Raw genomic sequence first — 22,859 nt, forward strand, 5'->3', positions numbered from 1 at the left:
CTCCCTTCTGAAATTCCACTCCATAGAAAGTTCTTAGGAAAATCCTAAGGCAGAGGATGAGATGGTTGGATGGCATCATCAACTCAGTGGACATGGGTATGAGTAGGCTCCCGGAGTTGGTGATGGGCAGGGAGGGCTGGCATGCTGCAGTTCATGGGGTTGCAAAAAGTCGGACACAACTGAGTGACTGAAGTGAACTGAACTGAACTGAAATGAAAGAAAGCATAAACCCACAAAGATAAAAATCAGAAACAAGACAAGAAAATCTCATTTTGAAAGCTGGAAAACAGATTAAGTGGTGAATGAGTTAGTGGCCTTAAGAAAGCAGATCCCTAACAGGTGGCATGGAAAGTAAGAAGCAACCTGATTTATTCCACAAGACTCTTCAAAAGGTTCAAGAATTGGCAGCATTAAATATCTCAGAAATGAGGGTTAACATAAGACCAAAACTGGCAAGTTTGCTTGAAAATATGTTAAGAATCTCTTAGAGGCCTAAATCCCGTTTTCCAAGAGACAGCTGCTGTCCTGCCCCCTCCTCAGCAAAGGCTGGTTACTTTCCAGAGAGAGAAAAATAAAGGGTTTCTGGTCTGATGAGAATCAGATACAGTTAATGGCGAACCATACTGAAAGTGATGATGAAGACTGAGACCCAGGCTCCTTCTCCTACTCAGTTCCTATCACTTTGGCAGCCAGTCAAGAGATTGACAAAGGCCTTCTCTGAGATCTGAACATCCCAAGAGAAAATAGCTGAAAACGCTGACCTCCGGGTCTGCCCCATGAAACAGCCTAGCAATATCACTCTACAGTCATGCTCACTATCAGCAAACCCTACCTAGTGCTTAGAGCTTCCAATTAACTTTTATTCCAATTGTCTTTTTATTTAGTAAAATACACTACAGAGAGCCAAGTTATTATCATATATTTGAGTTAGATGCTTAAAAACATGTCCTCAAATTCTTTGATACTTCTTCTGTTAGGAAGTAGGGTTTTTGCATTCCTGTCATCCCAGCCCAACTGACCTGACCAGTAAATAAGCAGAATTCATACTATGTGACTTCTAGCACTACTTTAGGAAAGGCTTTCATTTGTGGGTAAAGAAGATGTGGTACATATATACAATGGAATACCATACTACTCTGCCATAAAAAAGAATGAAATAATGCCATTTGTAGTGAATGCAACTAGAGATTATCATACTAAGTGAAGTAAGTCAGAAAGAGAAAGACAAATACCACAGGATATCACTTATATGTAGAATCTAAATTATGACACAAATGAACCTATCTATGAAACAAAAACAAACCCATGGAGGTAGAGAACAGATGTGTGGTTGCCACGGAACAGGAGATTGGAGAAGGGATGGAATGAGGTTAGAGTTAGCAGATGCAAACTGTTATATATAGAATGATAAACAACAAGGTCTTACTGTATATCCTGGGGAACTATATTCAATATTCTATGATAAACCATATTGGAAAAGAATATTGTAAAGAATGTTCATATATGTATAACTGAGTCACTTTACTGTGCAGAAGAAATTAACAAAACATTGTAACACAACTATATATCAATAAAATAATTTTTTTAAAGAAAAAAAGTTTTGATCTGGAGGTCAGGGATTGAGCTGCCTTTGGAAGCATGAACCACCATTTAAGGGATCTGATTCCTTTGTGTTGTGAGGAAATCCAGGACACACAGAGGAGCCATATGTAGCAATCAAGATTGACAGCCTCAGAGGAGGTCTCAATGGATAGTCAGCATCCACTACTAGACACGTGAGTGAATATGCCTCCAAATGATTCCTGCCACCAGCTGTCAAGTCACCTCCCCCAACCTTCAGATCTTCCCATTTGAGACTCCAGGCATTGTGGATCCATCCCTCTTATCAATCAGTCAGTGCAGTTGCTCAGTCATGTCCAATTTTTTGCGACCCCATGGACTTTTAAGAGCCCATGGACTTCCCGGTCCATCTCCAACTCCCAGAGCACATTAAACTTATGTCCATTGAATTGGTGATGTCATCCAACCATCTCATCCTCTATCGTCCCCTTCCCCTCCTGCCTTCAATCTTTCCGAGCATCAGAGTCTTTTCCAATGAGTCAGCTCTTCGCCTCAGGTGGCGAAAGTATTGGAGTTTCAGCTTCAGCATCAGTCCTTCCAGTGATATTCAGGACTGATTTCCTTTAGGATTGACTGGTTTGATCTCTTTGCCGTCCAAGGGACTCTCAAGAATCTTCTCCAACACCACAGTTCAAAAACACCAATTCTTTGGCGCTCAGCTTACTCTATGGTCAAACTCTCACATCCATACATGACTAGTGGAAAAACCAGAGCTTTGACTAGACAGAAATTTGTTGGTAAAGTAATGTCTCTGCTTTTTAATATGCTGTCCAGGTTGTTTTTGGCTTTTCTTCCAGGGAGGAAGTGTCATTTAATTTCACTGCTGCAGTCACCATCTGCAGTGATTTTGGAGCCCAAAAAATAAAGTCTGTCACTGTTTCCACTGTTTCCCCATCTACTTGCCATGAAGTGATGGGACCAGATGCCGTGATCTTCGTTTTTTGAATGCTGAGTTTTAAGCCAACTTTTTCACTCTCTTCTTTAACTTTCACCAAGAGACTCTTTAGTTCCTCTTTGCTTTCTTCCATAAAAGGGTGGTGTCATCTGCATATCTGAGGTTAATGTTATTTCTCCCAGCAATCTTGATTCCAGCTTGTGATTCATCCAGCTAAGCATTTCACATGATGTGTTCTGCATATAAGTTAAATAAGCAGGGTGACAATATACAGCCTTAACGTACTCCTTTCCTGATTTGAAACCAGTCTGTTTTTCCATGTCTGGGTCTAACTGTTGCTTCTTGACCTGCATACAGATTTTGCAGGAGGCAGGTCAGGTGGTCTGGTAGTCCCATCTCTTGCAGAATTTTCCACAGTTGTTGTGATGCACACAGTCAATGGCTTTGGCGTAGTCAATAAAGCAGAAGCAGATGTTTTTCTGGAACTCTCTTGCTTTTTTAATGATCCAGTGGATGTTGGCAAGTTGATCTCTGGTTCCTCTGCATTTTCTAAATCCAGCTTGAAATTCTGGAAGTTCACAGTTCACATACTGTTGAAGCCTGGCTTGGAGAATTTTGAGCATTACTTTGCTAGTCTGTGAGATGAGTGCAATTGTACACTTTTTGAAAATTTTTTGGCATTGCCTTTCTTTGGGATTGGAATGAAAACTGACCTTTCCAGTCTTTTGGCCACTGCTTAATTTTCAAATTTGCTGGCATATTGAGTGTAGCCCTAGATAGCAAAAACAGTAAGGAAAGCCTCAAGCATGAAAGAGAGTCTAAAGCAGGCAGAAATAAAGCCACTCTAAAGAAATAGAAACAATGCAGAGAGAAGAAAACTTTAGAAATATGTATCATTATTGCCCCCAGAAGATAAAGAGAAGAATTGCTACTGTGAAACATGAACAAGGTGCCATAGAATGAGCACTCAAGAGAACAAAAGAGTACTCTTAGAAATTAAAAATCAGATTATATAAATGAAACCTTGAGGGAAAATTAGAAGATAAAGCTAGAAACTCTTCCAGAAAGTAGAAGAAATATAGATGGAAAACAGAAAAGAAAGGTTTGAAAGGACCATTCTTAGATGTCTATAATAGAAGGGTCAGAAAAAGAACAGTGAAACTAAGGGGAATGAGTCAAAGTGATACATCAAGAAAATATTCACAACTGAAGGATGACTTTTCATATTTCAGCTAGTAAGAACTAGTGTAATAGATTAAAATGGATTCACACTCTGGTCCATATCATTGTGAAATTTTATGACTTAGGGAGGAAATGATTCTAAATATTTCCAAGTCTGTCACATAAAGAATTGAGAATTAAGATGGCACTGGACTTCTCAACAGCAACATTTTAGCCTAGAAGATGGTATAATAACGTCTTCAAACATTTGAGAATGTTATTTAAAATCTAAGGGAATATAGTTTCCAATTTAGAATTCTATAACCAGTCTAACTTACTAGTTAAATGTGGGAATAAAATAAACACATTTTTTAGGTGCGAGGTCTTAAACATTTTACTTTTTTGTATCTTTATAAGAAAGTTCTTGAAGGATGTGTTTCCAGGAAACAAGAGAGTAATCCTTACAGGAATAAGTGGGGTCCAGAAAGCAGGAGATCTATAAGGAAAGAGAAGAGAATCTTCAAAATGAAGGAAGTAAAAAAATCAAGCAATGGAAAATATGTTATTTAGAGCTATGGAAGTCAATAATCAAAGAATCAACTGAATGAATTGAAATGTTTATTTAAGGAACCAAGAATTAGGATAGGCAGGATTTCTGAGGTTTTGTTTGTGTTTTGTAACAAAACTTATTAAACTATTTGACTCTATGTATAGTTTGATGCTCATCATCATTAATTGGGCTTCCCTTGTGGCTCAGGTGGTAAAGTGCAGGAGACCTGGGTTCGATCCCTGGGTTGGGAAGATCCCCTGGAGAAGGGAAAGGCTCCCCACTCCAGTATTCTGGCCTGGAGAATTCCATGGACTCTATAGCCCATGGGGTCTCAAAGAGTCAGACACAACTAAGTGACTTTCACTTTCACTTTCATCATTAATTATTGGGGCTTCCCTGGTGGCTCAGTGGTAAAGAATCTGGCTGCAAATGCAGGAGTTGGAAGTTAGATCCCTGGATTGGGAAGATCCTCTGGAGGAAGAAATGGCAACCCACTCCAGTGTTCTTGTCTGGGAAGTCCCATGAACAGAGGATCCTGGCGGGCTAGTCCACATGGTTGAAAAAGAGTTGGACATGACTTAGTGACTAAACAACAGCATCACTAATTATTAGAGAAATATAAATCAAAACTACAATAAGATTTCACCTCACTCTGGTCAGAATGGCCATCATAGAAAAGTCTACAAATAATAAATGCTGGAGAGGGCATGGAGCAAAGGGAACCCTCCTACATTGTTGGTGAGAATGTAAATTGATACAGCTACTATGGAGAACAGTGTAGAGGTTCCTTAAAAAAAAAAAAAAAAAAGAAAGAACAGCAGTCTCATTCTTGGGCATATATCCAGAGAAGACTATAATTCAAAAGGATACATGCATGCCAGTGTTCATTGCAGCATTATTTACAGTAGCCAAGGAATGGAAGCAACCTAAATGTCCATCAACAGATGAATGGATAAAGAAGATATGATATAGACAGATAGATAGATATACAATACAATATACTCAGACATAAAAAAAGAATGAAATAATGCCAATTATAGCAGCATGGATGGACCTAGAGATTATCCTACTAAATGAAGTAAACCAGGCAAAGACAAATATCATATGATATTGCTTTTATGTGAAATCTGAAAAAAATACAAATGAACTTAACAACAACAACAACAACAAAAGATAGACTGACCCACATAAATGGAAAACAAACTATGGCTACCAAAGGGGAAAGAGGGAGAGGTTAAATTAGGAGGGTGGGATTTACATATACACACTATACATAAAATAGTTAACTAAGAAGGACCTACTGTATAGCACAAAAGTATACTGAATATGTTGTAATAACCAAAAAGAGAAAGAATATGAAAAAGAATAGGTATACATATGTATAACTGAATTATTTTGCTGTACACCTGAAACTAATACAACATTGTAAATCAGCTGTACATCAATAAGTTCATTGACTATGCTAAAGCTTTTGACTGTGGATCACAACAAACTGTGGAAAATTCGTCAGAGATTGGAATACCAGACCATCTTACCTGCCTCCTGAAAAACCTGTATGTAGGTCAAGAAGCAACAGTTAAAACTGGACAGGGAACAGTAGACTGGTTCCAGATTGGGAAAGGAGTAGGTCAAGGCTGCATATTGATATTGTCACCCTGCTTATTTAACTTCTGTGCAGAGTACACCATGCAAAACGCCAGGCTGGAAGACCCACAAGCTGAGATCAAGATTGCCAGGAGAATTATTGACAACCTCAGATATCCAGATGATATTACTCTAATGGCAGAAAGTGAAGAGGAACTAAAAAGTGTCTCTTGATGAGGGTGAAAGAGGAGAGTGAAAAAACTGGCTTCAGACTCAGCATTCAAAAAACTAAGATCATGACATCTGGTCCCATGCTTTCATGTAAATAGATGGGGAAAAAGTGGTAACAGGGCAGATTTTATCTTCTTGAGTTGTAGAATCACTGAAGATGGTGACTGTAGCCACAAAATTAAAAGATGCTTGCTCCTTGGAAGAAAAGCAATGACAAACCTAGACAGTGTATTAAAAAGCAGAGACATCACTTTGCTGACAAAGATCCATAGAGTCAAAGCTGTGATTTTTCCAGTAGACATACAGGGATGTGAGAATTGGACCATAAAGAAGACTGAATGCCAAAAAAATTGATGCTTTTGAATTGTGGTGCTGGAGAAAAAGACTCTTGAGAGTCCATTGGACACCAAGGAGGCGAACCAGTCAATCCTAAAGGAAATCAATTCTGAATATTCATTGGAAGGACTGGTGATAAAGCTGAAGCTCCAGTACTTTGGCCACCTATGTGAAGAGCCAGTTCACTGGAAAAGACCCTGATACTGGGAAAGATTGAGAGTAGGAGGAGAAGAGCAACAGAGGATGAGATGGTTGGATAGTATCAGAACTCAGTAGACATGAATTTATGCAGACTCTGAGAGATAGTGAAGGACAGGGAAGCCTGGCATGCTACAGTCCTTGGGGTCACAGAGAGTCAAACACAACTTAGCAACTGAACAGCAAAAATATGTACGACTCGAATAAAAAAGCAAATTTTGAAATACTAACATTTTAATGACTTATTAATGGAAAGTGGAAGTCCCTTGTATTTGTGATTACAACTCTTACTTTGACAACTAGGTGATTATATTTACTCCTATAATAGAGAGACTAGGCCTCTTTAGAAGAAGCTAACTGTGCCCTGGATTTTTTATTCCTCTATCAAATGTAATCAGTTTTGCACATCTCCTCTTTAATATTCTTGCAGTTTCCTGTGTCCTTATGTATGTTTCTGTTGTGTACTAATCAAATGCAGTGAAGCAAAACCAGGACACAGTCAGGCAACAACAAATTTGCTGCAGTCCTGGGTTGGAAAGGCATGTTTGTATTCCAAACAGGCATTTCATCTAGGTGAAAGAATATATAAGAGCTCTGTTATTTAGACTTTACAGTATTACTCAGTGAGCACTGACTGCGCTGCTACGTCAATGTGCTGTAAGAATTACATTCGATCTAAAGCTCCACTGAACGTGCAGCTGCATTGAAATGAAATGAGATTAGGTGGAGTGAGCAGAAGGAAGTACAATGGCCAGAAGAAAAAAAAAGAATTAGCTTTTCTTTGACCTTCAAAAGAAGGAACTATACACAGGAATAATAACCAGAAGAAGCAAGTCCACTGGAAAAGGCAGTTTATTTCATGTCCTAGCTTCCAGCTATAATTGTGTGATTGTACACCATTCAGGTATCTGTTTAAACCCACTGTCCTCATCTGTAAAATGTAGACTTATCTGTATTTCCTATTCTATAAGGCTGTTGTGAGAATTAAATAAGAGACTGTAAGCAATAAAACTGTAAGCAATTAAAAGAGACTGGCTTCTCTTTCCTTCCTCTGCTCTCCATGTCATGTTAGCTTCCTTAGCTAACAAATCATTATCTGAAATTTTCTGCCTTGGTCCCTCCAAAAAACTGAGAGTTGAGGAGCATGGAGCTCTACCATTTCCTTGTATCTGTTACATGTTTGTTAATTAGCAGATGAGCCAACCAATCAGTAAGCCAAATGGGTTTGTGAACACTCAGTAATGTTATATAAATGAGTGAAGTTTTACGATCATGATATGTACCCTGGAAGCTAAGCCACCATTTTCACATTTTGATTAGAATAATGTCACGGTGTCTAATTATTTTTCTGATGTAATAGAGAAAGAAAGTTCCAGGGAATCAGTTTTCAAGATTTACAGCTTGACTTTTGTAGCCTTGAGAGGAAGGAGAATGGTGTTAGATTATTAACAACCCCTCCACCTTCAACTCTTATTCTAGTCACTTAAACCTTTCAAAATGTTTTCCTATAGTTGCATGTAAGGTAGAAAAATTGTGAAACCAATGGATTTGTATTCTTCTAAAACCCTGTGCTGTCTTAGATAACATTTAGAGTGAGTGAAATTCACATTGTGGAAAAGTGAATTCCTCATTAAAGAATTTTTCACAGTGCCTGTTTATTGTCAACAGTGGTAAATAAAGCAAAGCTAGTGGAGGCAATGGTATTCCAGTTGAGCTATTTTAAATCCTGAAAGATGATGCTATGGAAGTGCTGAACTTAATATGCCAGCAAATTTGGAAAACTCAGCAGTGGCCACAGGACTGGAAAAGGTCAGTTTTCATTCCAATCCCAAAGAAAGGCAATGCAAAAGAGTGTTCAAACTACTGCACAATTGCACTCATCTCACAGGCTAGCAAAGTAATGCTCAAAATTCTCCAAGCTAGGCTTCAACAGTATGTGAACCATGAACTTCCAGATGTTCAAGCTGGATTTAGAAAAGGCAGAGGAACCAGAGATCAAATTGCCAACATCTGTTGGAACATCAAAAAAGCAAGAGAGTTCCAGAAAAACATCTGCTTCTGCTTTATTAACTATGCCAAAGCCTTTGACTGTGTGGATCACAACAAACTGGAAAATTTTTCAAGAGATGGGAATACCAGACCACCTGACCTGCCTCCTGCAAAATCTGTGTGTAGGTCAAGAAGCAACAGTTAGAACTGGACATGAAAAAACAGGTTCCAAACAGGAAAAGGAGTACGTCAAGGCTGTATATTGTCACCCTGCTTATTTAACTTATATGCAGAGTACATCAGGCGAAATGCTGGACTAGATGAAACACAAGATGGAATCAAGATAGCCAGAAGAAATATCAATAACCTAAGATATGCAGATGATACCACCCTTAAGGTAGAAAATGAAGAAGAACTAAAGAGCCTCTTGATGAAAGTGAAAGAGGAAAGTGAAAAAGTTGGCTTAAAGCTCAACATTCAGAAAACGAAGATAATGGCATCTGGTCCCATTACTTAATGGGAAATAGATGGGGAAACAATGGAAGCAGTGACAGACTTTATTTTGGGCTCCAAAATCAGTGTGGACGGTGACTGTAGCCATGAAATTAAAAGACATTTGCTCCTTGGAAGAAAAGCTATGACCAACCTAGACTGCATATTAAAAAGCAGAGACATTACTTTGTCAACAAAGGTCTGTTTAGTCAAAGCTCTGGTTTTTCCACTAGTCATGTATGGATGTGAGAGTTGGACCATAAAGAAAGCTGAGCACTGAAGAATTGATGCTTCTGAACTGTGGTGTTAGAGAAGACTGTTGAGAGTCCCTCGGACTGCAATGAGATCAAACCAGTCAGTTCTAAAGGAAATCAGCCCTGAATATTCAATGGAAGGACTGATGCCAAAGCTAAAACTCCAATACTTTGGCCACCTGATATGAAGAACTGAATCATTTGAAAAGACCCTGATGCTGGGAAAGATTGAAGACAGGAGGAAAAGGGAATGACAGAGGAGGAGCTGGTTGAATGGCATCACTGACTCAATGGACATGAGTTTGAGCAAGCTCCAGGAGTTGGTGATGGACAGGGAAGCCTGACATATGCAGTCCATGGGGTTGCAAAGAGTTGGACACTACTGAGTAACGGAGCTGAACTGATTCACCTTTCAGTTTTAAATGTGGTAGAAGGAGGTCACAGTTGGGAAGCAAAATACAGTAAGTAGGTTCTCATATCAAATACTTAGCATTTATTCCAAAATGTCCCCGACCTAGACAACGTTTTTGAGACAAAAAGATTTGAATATGAAATTATGGTTCAAAGCAAAAGTGTCTTATTAACAATTTCATGTAGTTTAATGATCAGTCTGTATTATTCAGAGTTGATTTATAGTTTTCATTGTCTGATAATAGTCAAAATGCAATTGCTTGACTTGTCAGGGTAATTTAAAACTTTATTCAAATCAAATTTCAAGAGAAAAAAGGCTGAGTGGAGTACTTTGAAAAATCAGACCATTATGTTAATTTAACTAGGAGGGGAAGAATGAAGTAGTTACTGTCTACCTTTCAGAATATGTTCCAGATGTTATTCATATTCTAGAAATGGCAGAATTGATTTTTCCAATATTCTTGCCTGGAGAATCCCAGGGACAGAGGAGCCTGGTGGGCTGCCGTCTGTGGGGTCACACAGAGTCAGACATGACTGAAGCGACTTAGCAGCAGCTCTAGAAGAGTGAGAATAATTCTGGGACCAAGTGCAAAAATCTTGTAGATTGGTAGCTTCTACTTGCACTAGTTTTAAAGAATATATTTTTTTTTTACTTTACAATATTGTATTGGTTTTGCCATACTTCAACATGAATCCGCCACGGGTGTACACGTGTTCCCAGTCCTGAACCCCCCTCCCATCTCCCTCCCCATACCATCCCTCTGGGTCATCCCAGTGCACCAGCCCCAAGCATCCTGTATCCTGCATCAAACCTAGACTGGCGATTCGTTTCTTAACAGATGAAACAGTAGTATTTATTGCATTTGCACTCCATAGTTGCCGATACTTGGTTTGACATCTCTTTCAGCATTCAGGGTGATTTTGAATAAGATTAAGGATTTTTTTTTCCTCTTGCATTCTTGTCATTTGTCTTATCTCTAACAGGTTATTTGATGCACGAGTTTCATAAGTTTTGGATTGAAGAGGACCCTATGGACATAATGGAATTTAATCGTGTGCGAGAGAAATTCCGCAAGAGGATCATAAAACAGCTGCAGAATCCAGACATGGCATTGTGCCCGCACTTTGCTGCCTCAGAAGGTTTAATCAACATGTAGTCACCCACACTTGTTTTAATGGATAGCCCGGAACACTGCCTCATTATTGTGTTAGATCTCTGCTTAGGTCCCAGCTCATGCACTGAATGCACTCAGTGATTGTATGCATGCCTTTTGTTACAGTGTTTTCATATCTTGGTCATAATTACCAGATCCCCAGATACCACAATGTCTGGAGTATCTGTCATCCAGTGACTGCTCATATTGTGGCATCATGCAGTGTTACATCTTGCCTTGACACCCAGTATGGAGAGAGTTTTCTATTTTTTTAAATTGTCTTCCTCTCACTCATAATTTAGCATTGAAGAATTGTATTTCTCTAGCTGTATTTTATATGTAAAAGATTTAGCTGAATTTTGTTCTGTGAAAGCCTTTTAATTTATTGATATGTTTTGTGACTACAGCTGCTAGCTCTTCAGACCAGGTTCATGCTTGGACCTCATTCCAATAAAGTATAAGAATTTAAAATGATACAAACAGACACATGATAAGATAAATCATTATTACAAACACCACTGCACCTCATGAAAATGTAACAAGGCTTACAAGCAGCAAATTTAGGTAGGTGTTGTTTTTGTCTGAAGCACTACAGAATTATACTGTAATTTACCCCTAGTTGTAATTGTGGCATTGTCATCTGGACATCGTATTATTTTATTCTCATAATTTTACTGGCTTGGATGCCTAAATATGTTTATGATGCTTCAGCCTCAGAAAAGAAGTACGCATACTGCAAATGCTGCAAAAGCTTTTTCACTGCCTGCCTCTTGCTGAACTCAGAGTTAAACCCAGGCCCTGTTCTGATCCAAGCATCTTTGCTTGGGGCACTGAGTGCTGGCTGGTTTGTTGTCTATGTCAAAAAGTAATATTAAAAAATTTTTTTGCAAGAAACTGTGTTGCAAGAGAAGAACCTGACTTATGAAACTAATGGCCCTGTCTTTTATCAGTGGAAGAAGTAAATTGCTTGGCAGGGAAACAAAATCAAATCATTTCGAAACTGCTTAAAGTCATTCTAAAAACCATGATTTAGTTCAGAATTATGATTATAGTCTGTTGAATAGTATTTACCATGGCATTTCATCCCCATGGTATTTTATACCTCTGACTATCAATTTTAGTATTATTAGACGTTTGCATAATCATTTGCTTATTTAAGTGAATTTTGAGTATGGCCTAACTCAGTTATGAATAAATTACATGTCATTCTACTATAATGTATAGTGGATTTCATTTTAATATTTTTGTGTTTGTACACCTTCTGAATATGCAAATATGCGGGTGGGTAGAATGTCAAAGACTGACAACCTGGAGCTAAATATAAATCATGCCATTGTTCAGAGTAACCAGGTATGAATTACAGTGTGTTATGTCTGAGAGATTGCTTTTATTTAACTAACCTTGAGGACTGATATTCCTTTAATGAATGAATAAGATCCAGCTTTTTCTTTGCAACTTCCTTTAAAGCCTGATTTCTCTATTGTTAGCTGATATAGAAGATATTAAGGTGCCTGTTGTTTCCAAGTCCATTCTAGCGCCTCTAGGATTTTGCTGTCCTTTCCCTTTCAGCTGCATGCCAGGTGGCAGGATTTTGCATGGCATCTTATATACCTTTGTGCCTTTTCTTAGAATGGGGAAGGGAAGGAGTTGATTTAATGCATGACACATACCATGAGTAGTGACAGGAATATATATTCCTCTTCAGAATAAGTGAGAATTTGTAAACCTGGTAAATGACCTGTTTTGGGAGCCCTGAGTTTCCACCATAGCTGACACTGTTATATATGAAGGTGTTATTCTATTTTCACGCCTTTGTAAGCCACATATATGCATTGTCTCTTCCTATCCAGTAGAGTCATGTGTCACTAACATGGTTTGATAATGTGTGGTATTTAACTAGCTCATGTCTCTTCTGTAAGGCAGAGATCAGTTCAGTTCAGTCGATCAGTCATGTGTGACTCTTTGCAACAACACAGATTGCAGCATGCCAGGCTTCTCTATCCATCACCAATTCCCAGAGCTTGCTGAAACTTATGTCCATCAAGTCAGTGATGCCATCCAACCATCTTATCCTCTGTCATGCCCTTCTGCTCCTGCCTTCAATCATTCTCTGCATCAAGGGTCTTTTCCAGTGAGTTAGTTCTTGCATCAGGTGGCCAAAGTATTGGAGTTTCAGCTTCAGCATCAGTCCTTCCAAAGAATGCTCAGGACTGATTTCCTTTAGGATTGACTGGTTTGATCTCCTTGCAGTCCAAGGGACTCTCAACAGTCTTCTCCAACACCACAGTTCAGAAGCATCAATTCTTTGGTGCTCAGCTTGCTTTATAGTTCAACTCTCACATCCATATATGACTACTGGAAAAACCATAGCTTTGACTAGGCAGACCTTTGTCAGTAAAGTAATGTCTTTGCTTTTGAATATACTATCTAGGTTGGTCATAACTTTTCTTCCAAGGAGCAATGGTCTTAGTTTTCTGAATGTTGAGTTTTAAGCCAGCTTTTTCACTCTCCTCTTTCACTTTCATCAAGAGGCTCTTTAGTTCCTCTTTGCTTTCTGCCATAGGGTTATCATCTGCATATCTGAGGTTATTGATACTTCTTCCAGCAATATTGATTCCAGCTTGTGCTTCATCCAACCTGGCATTTCACATGATGTACTCTGCATGTAAGTTAAATAAGCAGGGTGACAATATACAGCCTCAATGTACTCCTTTCCCTATTTGGAACCAGTCTATTGTTCCATGTCCAGTTCTAACTGTTGCTTCTTGACCTGCATACAGATTTCTCAGAAGGAAGATAAGATGGTTTGGTATTCCCATCTCGAAGAATTTTCCAGTTTGTTTTGATCTACACAGTCAAAGGCTTTGGTGTACTCAACAAAGCAGAAGTAGATGTTTTTCTGGAACTCTCTTGCTTTTTCGATGATCCAACAGATGTTGGCAATTTGATCTCTGGTTCCTCTACCTTTTCTAAATCCAGCTTGAACATCTGGAAGTTCACGGTTCATATACTGTTGAAGCCTAGCTTGGAGAATTTTGAGCATTTCTTTGCTAGCATGTGAGATGAGTGCAATTGTGCAGTAGTTTGAACACTCTTTTGCATTACCTTTCTTTGGGATTGGAATGAAAACTGACCTTTTCCAGTTCTGTGGCCACTGCTGAGTTTTCCAAATTTGCTGGCATATTAAGTTCAGCACTTCCACAGCATCATCTTTTAGGATTTGAAATAGCTCAACTGGAATTCTATCACTTCCACTAGCTTTGTTCATAGTGATGCTTCCTAAGGCCCACTTGATTTCACACTCCAGGTTGTCAGGCTCTAGGTGAGTGATCACACCATCGTACTTACCTGGGTCATTAAGATCTTTTTTGTATAGTTCTTCTATGTATTCTTGCCACCTCTGCTTAATATCTTGTTTCTGTTAGGTCCATACCATTTCTTTCCTTTATAGTGCCCATCTTTGCATTAAATGTTCTCTTTGTATCTCTAATTTTCTTGAAGAGATCTCTAGTCTTTCCCATTCTATTGTTTTCCTCTATTTCTTTGCACTGATCACTGAGGAAGGCTTTCTTATCTCTCCTTGCTATTCTTTGGAACTCTGCATTCAGATGTATATATCTTTCCTTTTCTCCTTTGCCTTTAGCTTCTCTTCTTTTCTCAGCTATTTGTAAGGCTTCCGCAAACAACAGTTTTGCCTTTTTGCATTTCCTTTTCTTGGGGATGGTCTTGATCACTGCCTCCTATACAATATCACGAACCTCCATTCATAGTTCATCAGGCACTCTGTCTGTCAAATCAGGTAGAGATAGCTGATGGTAACAAAGCTAGGAGCTTTCCCTCCCAGCTCCTTGGATTTCTCTCTGTTGTTTCTTAACATGACTACACAATTTTAGGATGAACAGACTCTGCCAACTCCTTCTAGTTCTGATTATTATTAGATTTCTTGTTCACACCTCTTTGTGAAAGATGTATTCTATCCTGTCATATGAAGTGAGGTGTGAAAAAAATGGGGAGAAGCTTTCAAAGGCATATTTTAATGTGTGATGTCACTGTGTGTTTTTCCCTTGAACATTTTTAGCTTGCTTATAGTTACTCCATTGAACAAGGGTCAACCACTTAAAATGTAAATTATGTAGCATGCCTCTACCAGGTTTTTCAAAACACTACTTGCTATGATAAAAAACAGTTTACCCAAGAAAGAAAACTTTTTGAAGCACCATTTCTGAAAATTGTGACTTCAATCTGATTTTCCTTCTCACAGTCCTTGTTATTGTAGTGAAAATAAATATTTTTCGCTTGGTCACCCACCATTGTTACTATTTGAATTGAAGCTTAAATATATACTAGACCTGAAAATAGGTCTGGAAGATATATCTTCCAAACCAGGGTACTTCTGAAAATAAAAGAGGATGTTGTTAATTTCTTTAGGACAATAGGGTGAACTGGGACAATTTGAGGAAACTGAGATATTAGGTGACTAAGAGAGACAAAGAGACAGACATAAGTAGGAATCATCCACCCAGTACTCAAGTAGACAAATGCAAACTAATTTGACTTTCTAACCTCTGGCAGGAAAAATTCATCATAGGGACCTAGACATTTTGAAATCTAATATACTACCCCAGAATCTTAAGACACATTAGAGATAAGGGCTTGGTCTGAACTGAAAGGTCAGCTGAACAGGCTGGGCTTATAGGAGGTCAGCAATGGGGAAACAAAGTCCAGCAACCAAACTTCATGGTGACAAACTATCTTGATCCATAAACATAGAGGGCCAGATCCATACTGAACAGGAATGAGGAGGCAACCAAGATTGGTGGAATGTAGAGCTAGGGAATGGGAGGTGGAGGGAAGTAAAAAGAGGCAGAAAGGAAAAGTGCCAGCCAAGCCCAGAGCCACATCCAGGAAACAGCCATAGTGACACTTGCTTCATCAATGCAATGCCTCTGACTTTTCAGGGAGCTTGACAGGACTGACTGCTCTGATCCAGAAACAAAATGGCAAAAAGGCAGGACAAAGTATAATATCAAGTCCTAGATGATGAAAGAGATTCTGGTGTGGATTCCATTTCAAGAATTAACATTTAGTGAGTGTTGCTGCCAAGTGCCAGGACTGCTAGTCCTCCCTTACATTATTTCATCTCAACAACATGCAAAGTGAGATTATTTCCATGCTCGTTTTTCTAGACAGACAAGGTTAGAGGATTTAAAAATATTACCAGAAGTCACAAGAGAAAGAAAATCACAAGGAAGTATTACCTCACACCTGTTGGAATGGTTATTATCAAAAAGGAAAGAAATAGCAAGTGTTGGTGAGGATATGAAGAAAAGGGAATCCCTTGTGTGCTATTGATGGGAATGTAAATTGGCATAACCACTGTGGGAAACAGTACAGAGGTTCCTAAAAATAGAACGACCCTAAGATCCAGAAATTCCACATTTGGATATTTATCCAGAGGAAATGAAAACGCTAATTCAAAAAGATACATGCACTTCCAGGTTCATTGCAGCATTATTTATAATAACCACATCATGAGATTAACCTAAATGTCCTTTGATGGATGGATAGGTAAAGAAAATGATATATTTATATACACAATGGAATATTATTCAACCATGAGGAAGAGGGAAGTCCTTTCATTCCTAACAACATAGATGGATCTTAAGTCAGACAGTTCAGTTCAGTTCAGTTCAGTCACTCAGTCGTGTCCGACTCTTTGTGACCCCATGAATCACAGCACGCCAGGCCTCCCTGTCCATCACCATCCCCCGGAGTTCACCCAGACTCAAGTCCATCAAGTCCTTGATGCCATCCAGCCATCTCATCCTTGGTTGTCCCCTTCTCCTGCCCCCAATCCCTCCCAGCATTGGAGTCTTTTCCAGTGAGTCAACTCTTCGCATGAGGTGGCCAAAGTACTGGAGCTTCAGCTTTAGCATCATTCCTTCCAAAGAAATCCCAGGGCTGATCTCCTTCAGAATGGACTGGTTGGATCTCCTTGCAGTCCAAGGGACTCTCAAGAGTCTTCTCCAACACCACACTTCAAAAGCATCAATTCTTTGGTGCTCAGCCTTCTTCACAGTCCAACTCTCACATCCATACATGACCACAGGAAAAACCATAGCCTTGACTAGACGGACCTTAGTCGGCAAAGTAATGTCTCTGCTTTTGAATATGCTATCTAGGTTGGTCATAACTTTCCTTCCAAGGAGTAAGCGTCTTTAAATTTTATGGCTGCAGTCACCATCTGCAGTGATTCTGGAGCCCCAAAAAATAAAGTCTGACACTGTTTCCACTGTTTCCCCATTGATTTCCCATGAAGTGATGGGACCAGATGCCATGATCTTCGTTTTCTGAATGTTGAGCTTTAAGCCAACTTTTTCGCTCTCCTGTTGCACTTTCATCACGAGGCTTTTTAGTTCCTCTTCACTTTCTGCCATAACGGTGGTGTCATCTACACATCTGAAGTTATTGATATTTCTCCCGGCAATCTTGATTCCAGCTTGTGTTTCTTCCAGTCCAGCGTTTCTCATGATGTACTCTGCATGTAAGTTAAATCAACAGGGTGACAATATACAGCCTTGACATACTCCTTTTCCTATTTGGAGCCAGTCTGTTGTTCCATGTCCATTTCTAACTGTTGCTTCCTGACCTGCATACAGATTTCTCAAGAGGCAGGTTAGGTGGTCTGGTATTCCCATCTCTTTCAGAATTTTTCACAGTTGATTGTGATCCATACAGTCAAAGGCTTTGGCATAGTCAATAAAGCAGAAATAGATGTTTTTCTGGAACTCTCTTGCTTTTTCCATGATCCAGCGGATGTTGGCAACTTGATCTCTCGTTCCTCTGCCTTTTCTAAAACCAGCTTGAACATCAGGGAGTTCACGGTTCACATATTGCTGAAGCCTGGCTTGGAGAATTTTGAGCATTACTTTACTAGCATGTGAGATGAGTGCAATTGTGCGGTAGTTTGAGCATTCTTTGGCATTGCCTTTCTTTGGAATTGGAATGAAAACTGACCTTTTCCAGTCCTGTGGCCACTGCTGAGTTTTCCAAATTTGCTGGCATATTGAGTGCAGCACTTTCACAGCATGATCTTTCAGGACTTGAAACAGCTCAACTGGAATTCCATCACCTCCACTAGCTTTGTTCGTAGTGATGCTTTCTAAGGCCCACTTGACTTCACAGTCCAAGATGTCTGGCTCTAGATTAGTGATCACATCATCATGATTATCTTGGTCATGAAGATCTGTTTTTGTACAGTTCTTCCGTGTATTCTTGCCACCTCTTCTTAATATCTTCTGCTTCTGTTAGGTCCAGACCATTTCTGTCCTTTATCGAGCCCATCTTTGCATGAAATGTTCCCTTGGTATCTCTAATTTTCTTGAAGAGATCTCTAGTCTTTCCTATTCTGTTCTTTTCCTCTATTTCTTTGCATTGATCACTGAAAAAGGCTTTCTTATCTCTTCTTGCTATTCTTTGGAACTCTGCATTCAGATGCTTATATCTTTCCTTTTCTCCTTTGCTTTTTGCCTCTCTTCTTTTCACAGCTATTTGTAAGGCCTCCCCAGACAGCCATTTTGCTTTTTTGCATTGCTTTTCCATGGGGATGTTCTTGATCCCTGTCTCCTGTACAATGTCACGAACCTCATTCCATAGTTCATCAGGCACTCTATCTATCAGGTCTAGTCCCTTAAATCTATTTCTCACTTCCACTGTATAATCATAAGGGATTTGATTTAGGTCATACCTTAATGGTCTAGCAGTTTTCCCTACTTTCTTCAATCTAAGCCTGAATTTGGCAATAAGGAGTTCATGATCTGAGCCACAGTCAGCTCCTGGTTTTAAGAAAAATAAATACCATATGATCTCACTTATACGTGAAACCTTTTTTTTTTTTTTAAGCAACTTTTAGATACAAAGAATAGATTGGTAGTTGCCAGAGGCATGAGGTATGGGCTGGGCCAAATGTGTGAATATAGTGAAAAGGTAATACATGAATAAACAAATAAGTAGCATCACATAGTGAAGGTAGTCAAAAGACAACAGATAGATCATAGATACATAGATGATAGATACAGCATAGCAAGATCTTGAACCCAGAGCCTTAAACACTGACTTAATCATTATGCTATCTACCTAGTTGGAATTATTTTCTACTGTCAAGGTTAGATGATAAACACGTAGATTATATACCCCTCCCAAGTTATAATACACTATACATAAATAACATCTCTTGCTCAGATGTCCGTGGGATGAATTCATCCTTACCATACTATCCCTCAGAACTTGCTATATTTTTGGTCAGAATTTCTTCCTTGATACAGAAAGAACAATTCCAGCAGGATTGTGAGCCCCATCTCCAGATACTTGCCTCCTCCAAGAGCAATAGAAGCCTGCATACCTCCTTCTGGCCCCGTAGTGGAAAACCTCAGCAAAGTGCCCTTGCAGAGCCTGACTGCAAAATATTCAGGCTAGCAGCTATAGGGCATATCTGTGGAAAAAGAAATTTATAGAACTTCAAAGATGTGAATTCTTTATAAATAAAACATTCCTTTTACTTCAAAGATTCTTATGTCCCATTACTTGACATAGCCTCCAGAATGCTGCTACTCATAGGCACCTTAACATGTGTGATGTCATCTGTTAACAACCCTGGGATACTTGACAGAAACCAGGGGGTAGGATTGCAAAAATAAAATGTTGACTTAGTCCCTTTCTATTATTTTATCTGTTATGTACCTAGCATTGTGGTCTGTCTTGCAAAAAAGACTATAGAGGAAAGTTGATGGCAACTAGAAAAGCATGGCAAAGAAAGGGGAAAGCTGAGATTAAATTTGTAAAACAACAGTTAAACCTCCTCTGTCATGCAAGATGAATCAAGACAAGGTTGGGGATGAGGGGAACCTCTTCATTGTAGATCACTGCCCACCATACAAGGGCTTGAGTGAATTCCACAGCATCCCAAGACATGAGTTTGGAATAGGCTTTCCTAGGGAAATTTCAAAGCAAGTATTAGTAAGAGAAAAAAAGGTGTGAGTGCTTCCCATTGTCCCAAGGCTACCAGGGCCTGTGTGCTATGCCAGACACACTGTCAGTCTGGGTTCAGGTGAAGAGCTCCTACACTCCTCCTCTTCTCTTTGGGGGCAAACCTAAAGCACACCTCGGCAGAGGGAATGAACTGATAGGTGCACTTTGTGGCCAGGCAATCTGGATCTGGCTACCAGCTACTCTATCCCTGCAGACTTTGGGGTCTATGGAATGTTACCGTAAGGAAGGAAATCTCCAGTCCTCAGGGAGGCTGAGCTTGCATGTAGGTCCTTCTGCTGGGAGAAAGAAGAGCAGCTGGTTTGTTCCAGAAGCCCAGAGAGAGCTTGTGAGTTATTTTTTGCCAAATCTCATATCACACCCATACACTTATATTCTCGATGTATTAGCTCTTCTGTGCAAATCGTGTAGCAATTACTGAGGAATAGGAACATCAACAGCCTGAAGCAGTATGATACCAAGAGTTTTGTAATCCACTTTTGGTCAACTTTTTACTATTTCTGCAGGGTACACTGGGAAAAATCTGTAGGCAGAAGACCCATATTCCAGCTTATATGCTGCTAGCCTCCTTAGGCTAATGACACCCTCTCAAACTTGGCTTACCATCTGTAACAGAAAAGTAATAATGGCAGCTCCCTTTCAGAAGATTACTGTAAGAGTAAAAATCAAATAAACTATCATTAATTAAAGTGCTTGGGAATCTCTAAAGTACCAGTTAAACACATTGGTAGTAATTATGGTACTAATTATATCTAATTATGGTTGGCTTTTATCCATTTGGTGTTTGGCTGTGAGCTAACAGAAAATTAAGCTATAAAATTTGTCCTTGTAGCCAGTGTCCCCATTAATTTTATTCAGCAAGCATTTATTGAGAACTTATTTTTGTATCAGAGATTTTCCAACTCTGCGGATCAAATGGAAAAGAATATTGATCTTATGGAACTCATAGTCTAAATCTACTGCCTTGCTTCTTGCTCTAAAAAATATTGATCTGGTCATTCTCCACTGAAACATTACATGGTTTAGTCTCAACTGTTAATAATTTAGAAGTAAATCAAACACTTCCTTTGCTTTTCTTCAACTTACTTTGTCAATATAACTTGACACTGTACCCACCTCTAACAAAGGAGTACATGTTTTGTTGTCATTACCCAGAGGCACAAACAGGAGTTAGTATAGAGAAAGTGGAAAGTTGTTATAGACTGGATGTTTGTGTCCTCCCAAATTCCTGTGCTGAAATCCTAACCCTCAAGGTGATGGTATTAGGAAGTGGGATCTTTTATTACCTTTGGTGGTAAAACTCATAAATAGGACTAGAGCCCTTATAAGAAAAGACAGGAGAGAGCTTCCTTTCTCTCTCTCTCTCTCTCTCCATACCCTCTCCCTTTCTCTGCCCTTTGAGGATACGGTGAAAAGATGGCCATCCACAAACCTAGAAGACAGTCCTCACCAGACACTAATGTTTCACCCTGATCTTGACTTTTCAACTTCCAGAGTTGTGAAAAACAAAAGTTTAAGCCACTCATTCCATAGTATTGTTACAGCAACTCCCCCAAATTAAGACATCAGTGTGGATACAGGTCCTAGGCAAATCGCCAGCCCTCCCACCCCAAATGCTTCTTGAGAAGTTTGCCACAGTAGCCAAAGCTGCTTCTGCCCCAGATGCACACACCCACAGATGGCCATTCTCAAAGAGTTTCCTTCTTTCAAGGTGTCAGTCAGGGTGGCTAGCTTCCTACATGCTGGAGAAAACAAAGTCTTCACTTACTAGTCAAACTCTTCACTTCACTGAAGAGAAACCACCTAATTGCAACTTGGCAGGTAGCTCAATGGTAAAGAATCTGCCTGCAAATGCAGGAGATGCAAATTTGATCCATGGGTTGGGAAGATCCCCTGGAGAAGTAAATGGCAACCCACTCCAGTATTCTTGCCTGGGAAATCCCATGCACAAAGAAGCCTGGTGGGCTAAGAGTTGGACACAACTTAGCGACTGAGTATGCACAACTATCAGAGAAGTTATTTGAAGTCTGAACCTAGAATGAACCCAGGAGCTTGAAAACACCAAGAGAATAACAATCAAAATAATGCAACTCTGCTGTCCAAATGTTCTGACACTATTTAAGAGCAAACCAAAACAGAATAGAGCCATTCTTAAATAAACCAAAGACTCACACGGATTAACAACAATCTGAATCTTTTTTCATGATTTAGAATAAAGATAGTAAATGCAATTTAGAATATTAGCCAGTTCAAAGAAAGCTACTAAAATTCTTATGAAATAACTAGACTTGGAGTTACATTTACACATAACTAATTTCCTGGCTTTTAGGGCCTAACTTGTACTTGTGTTCCCACTGCTGCTAAGTCGCTTCAGTTGTGTTCAACTCTGTTCAACCCTATAGATGGCAGCCCACCAGGCTCACCCATCCCTGGGATTCTCCAGGCAAAAACACTGGAGTGGGTTGCCATTTCCTTCCCCAATGCATGAAAGTGAAAAGTGAAAGTGAAGTCGCTCAGCCATGTCCAACTCTTCATGACCCCTTGGACTGCAGCCTACCAGGCTCCTCCGTCTGTGGGATTTTCCAGGCAAGAGTACTGGAGTGGGTTGTCATTTCCTCCTCCAACTTGTGTTCCCACCTCTATTTAAATATGAAATGAATTAACATGCATGAATGTGCTACACAAATGTGAAGATCCATCTAAAATGCTATTAACTTGCTGTGGATTTTTAATGGATTAATATGTTCAATTTGATTATTTGTTTTATTTTTGTTTTGCTTTTAATCATTTAAGTTGTGAAGTTTAAGAGAGATATAAGAAATGTAGCAAAAATGAAATATAAATTATTTACACCACTCAGGTCAAGGAAGAAAATATTATCAGCATCTCAGAAGCACTCCCTTCATGTCCACTCCTTTGAAGTCATAACTCTTCATTTG

The 22,859-nt window shown here is 39.3% G+C and overlaps 1 protein-coding gene across 1 annotated transcript in view; it reads left to right on the forward strand.

The window, feature by feature from the left end:
* The window catches only part of ELMOD1 (ELMO domain containing 1), a 44,203-nt gene extending 33,325 nt beyond the window's left edge, over nt 1-10,878 (forward strand). Inside the window, exon 10 of the mRNA XM_068989035.1 lies at nt 10,706-10,878. Coding sequence (XP_068845136.1) covers nt 10,706-10,878 — 173 coding nt within the window. The remainder of the gene's footprint in view (nt 1-10,705) is intronic.
* The last annotated feature ends 11,981 nt before the right edge of the window (nt 10,879-22,859 follow it).

The sequence above is a fragment of the Capricornis sumatraensis genome, chromosome 16 (assembly GCF_032405125.1).
Source record: "Capricornis sumatraensis isolate serow.1 chromosome 16, serow.2, whole genome shotgun sequence".
Taxonomy (NCBI): domain Eukaryota; kingdom Metazoa; phylum Chordata; class Mammalia; order Artiodactyla; family Bovidae; genus Capricornis; species Capricornis sumatraensis.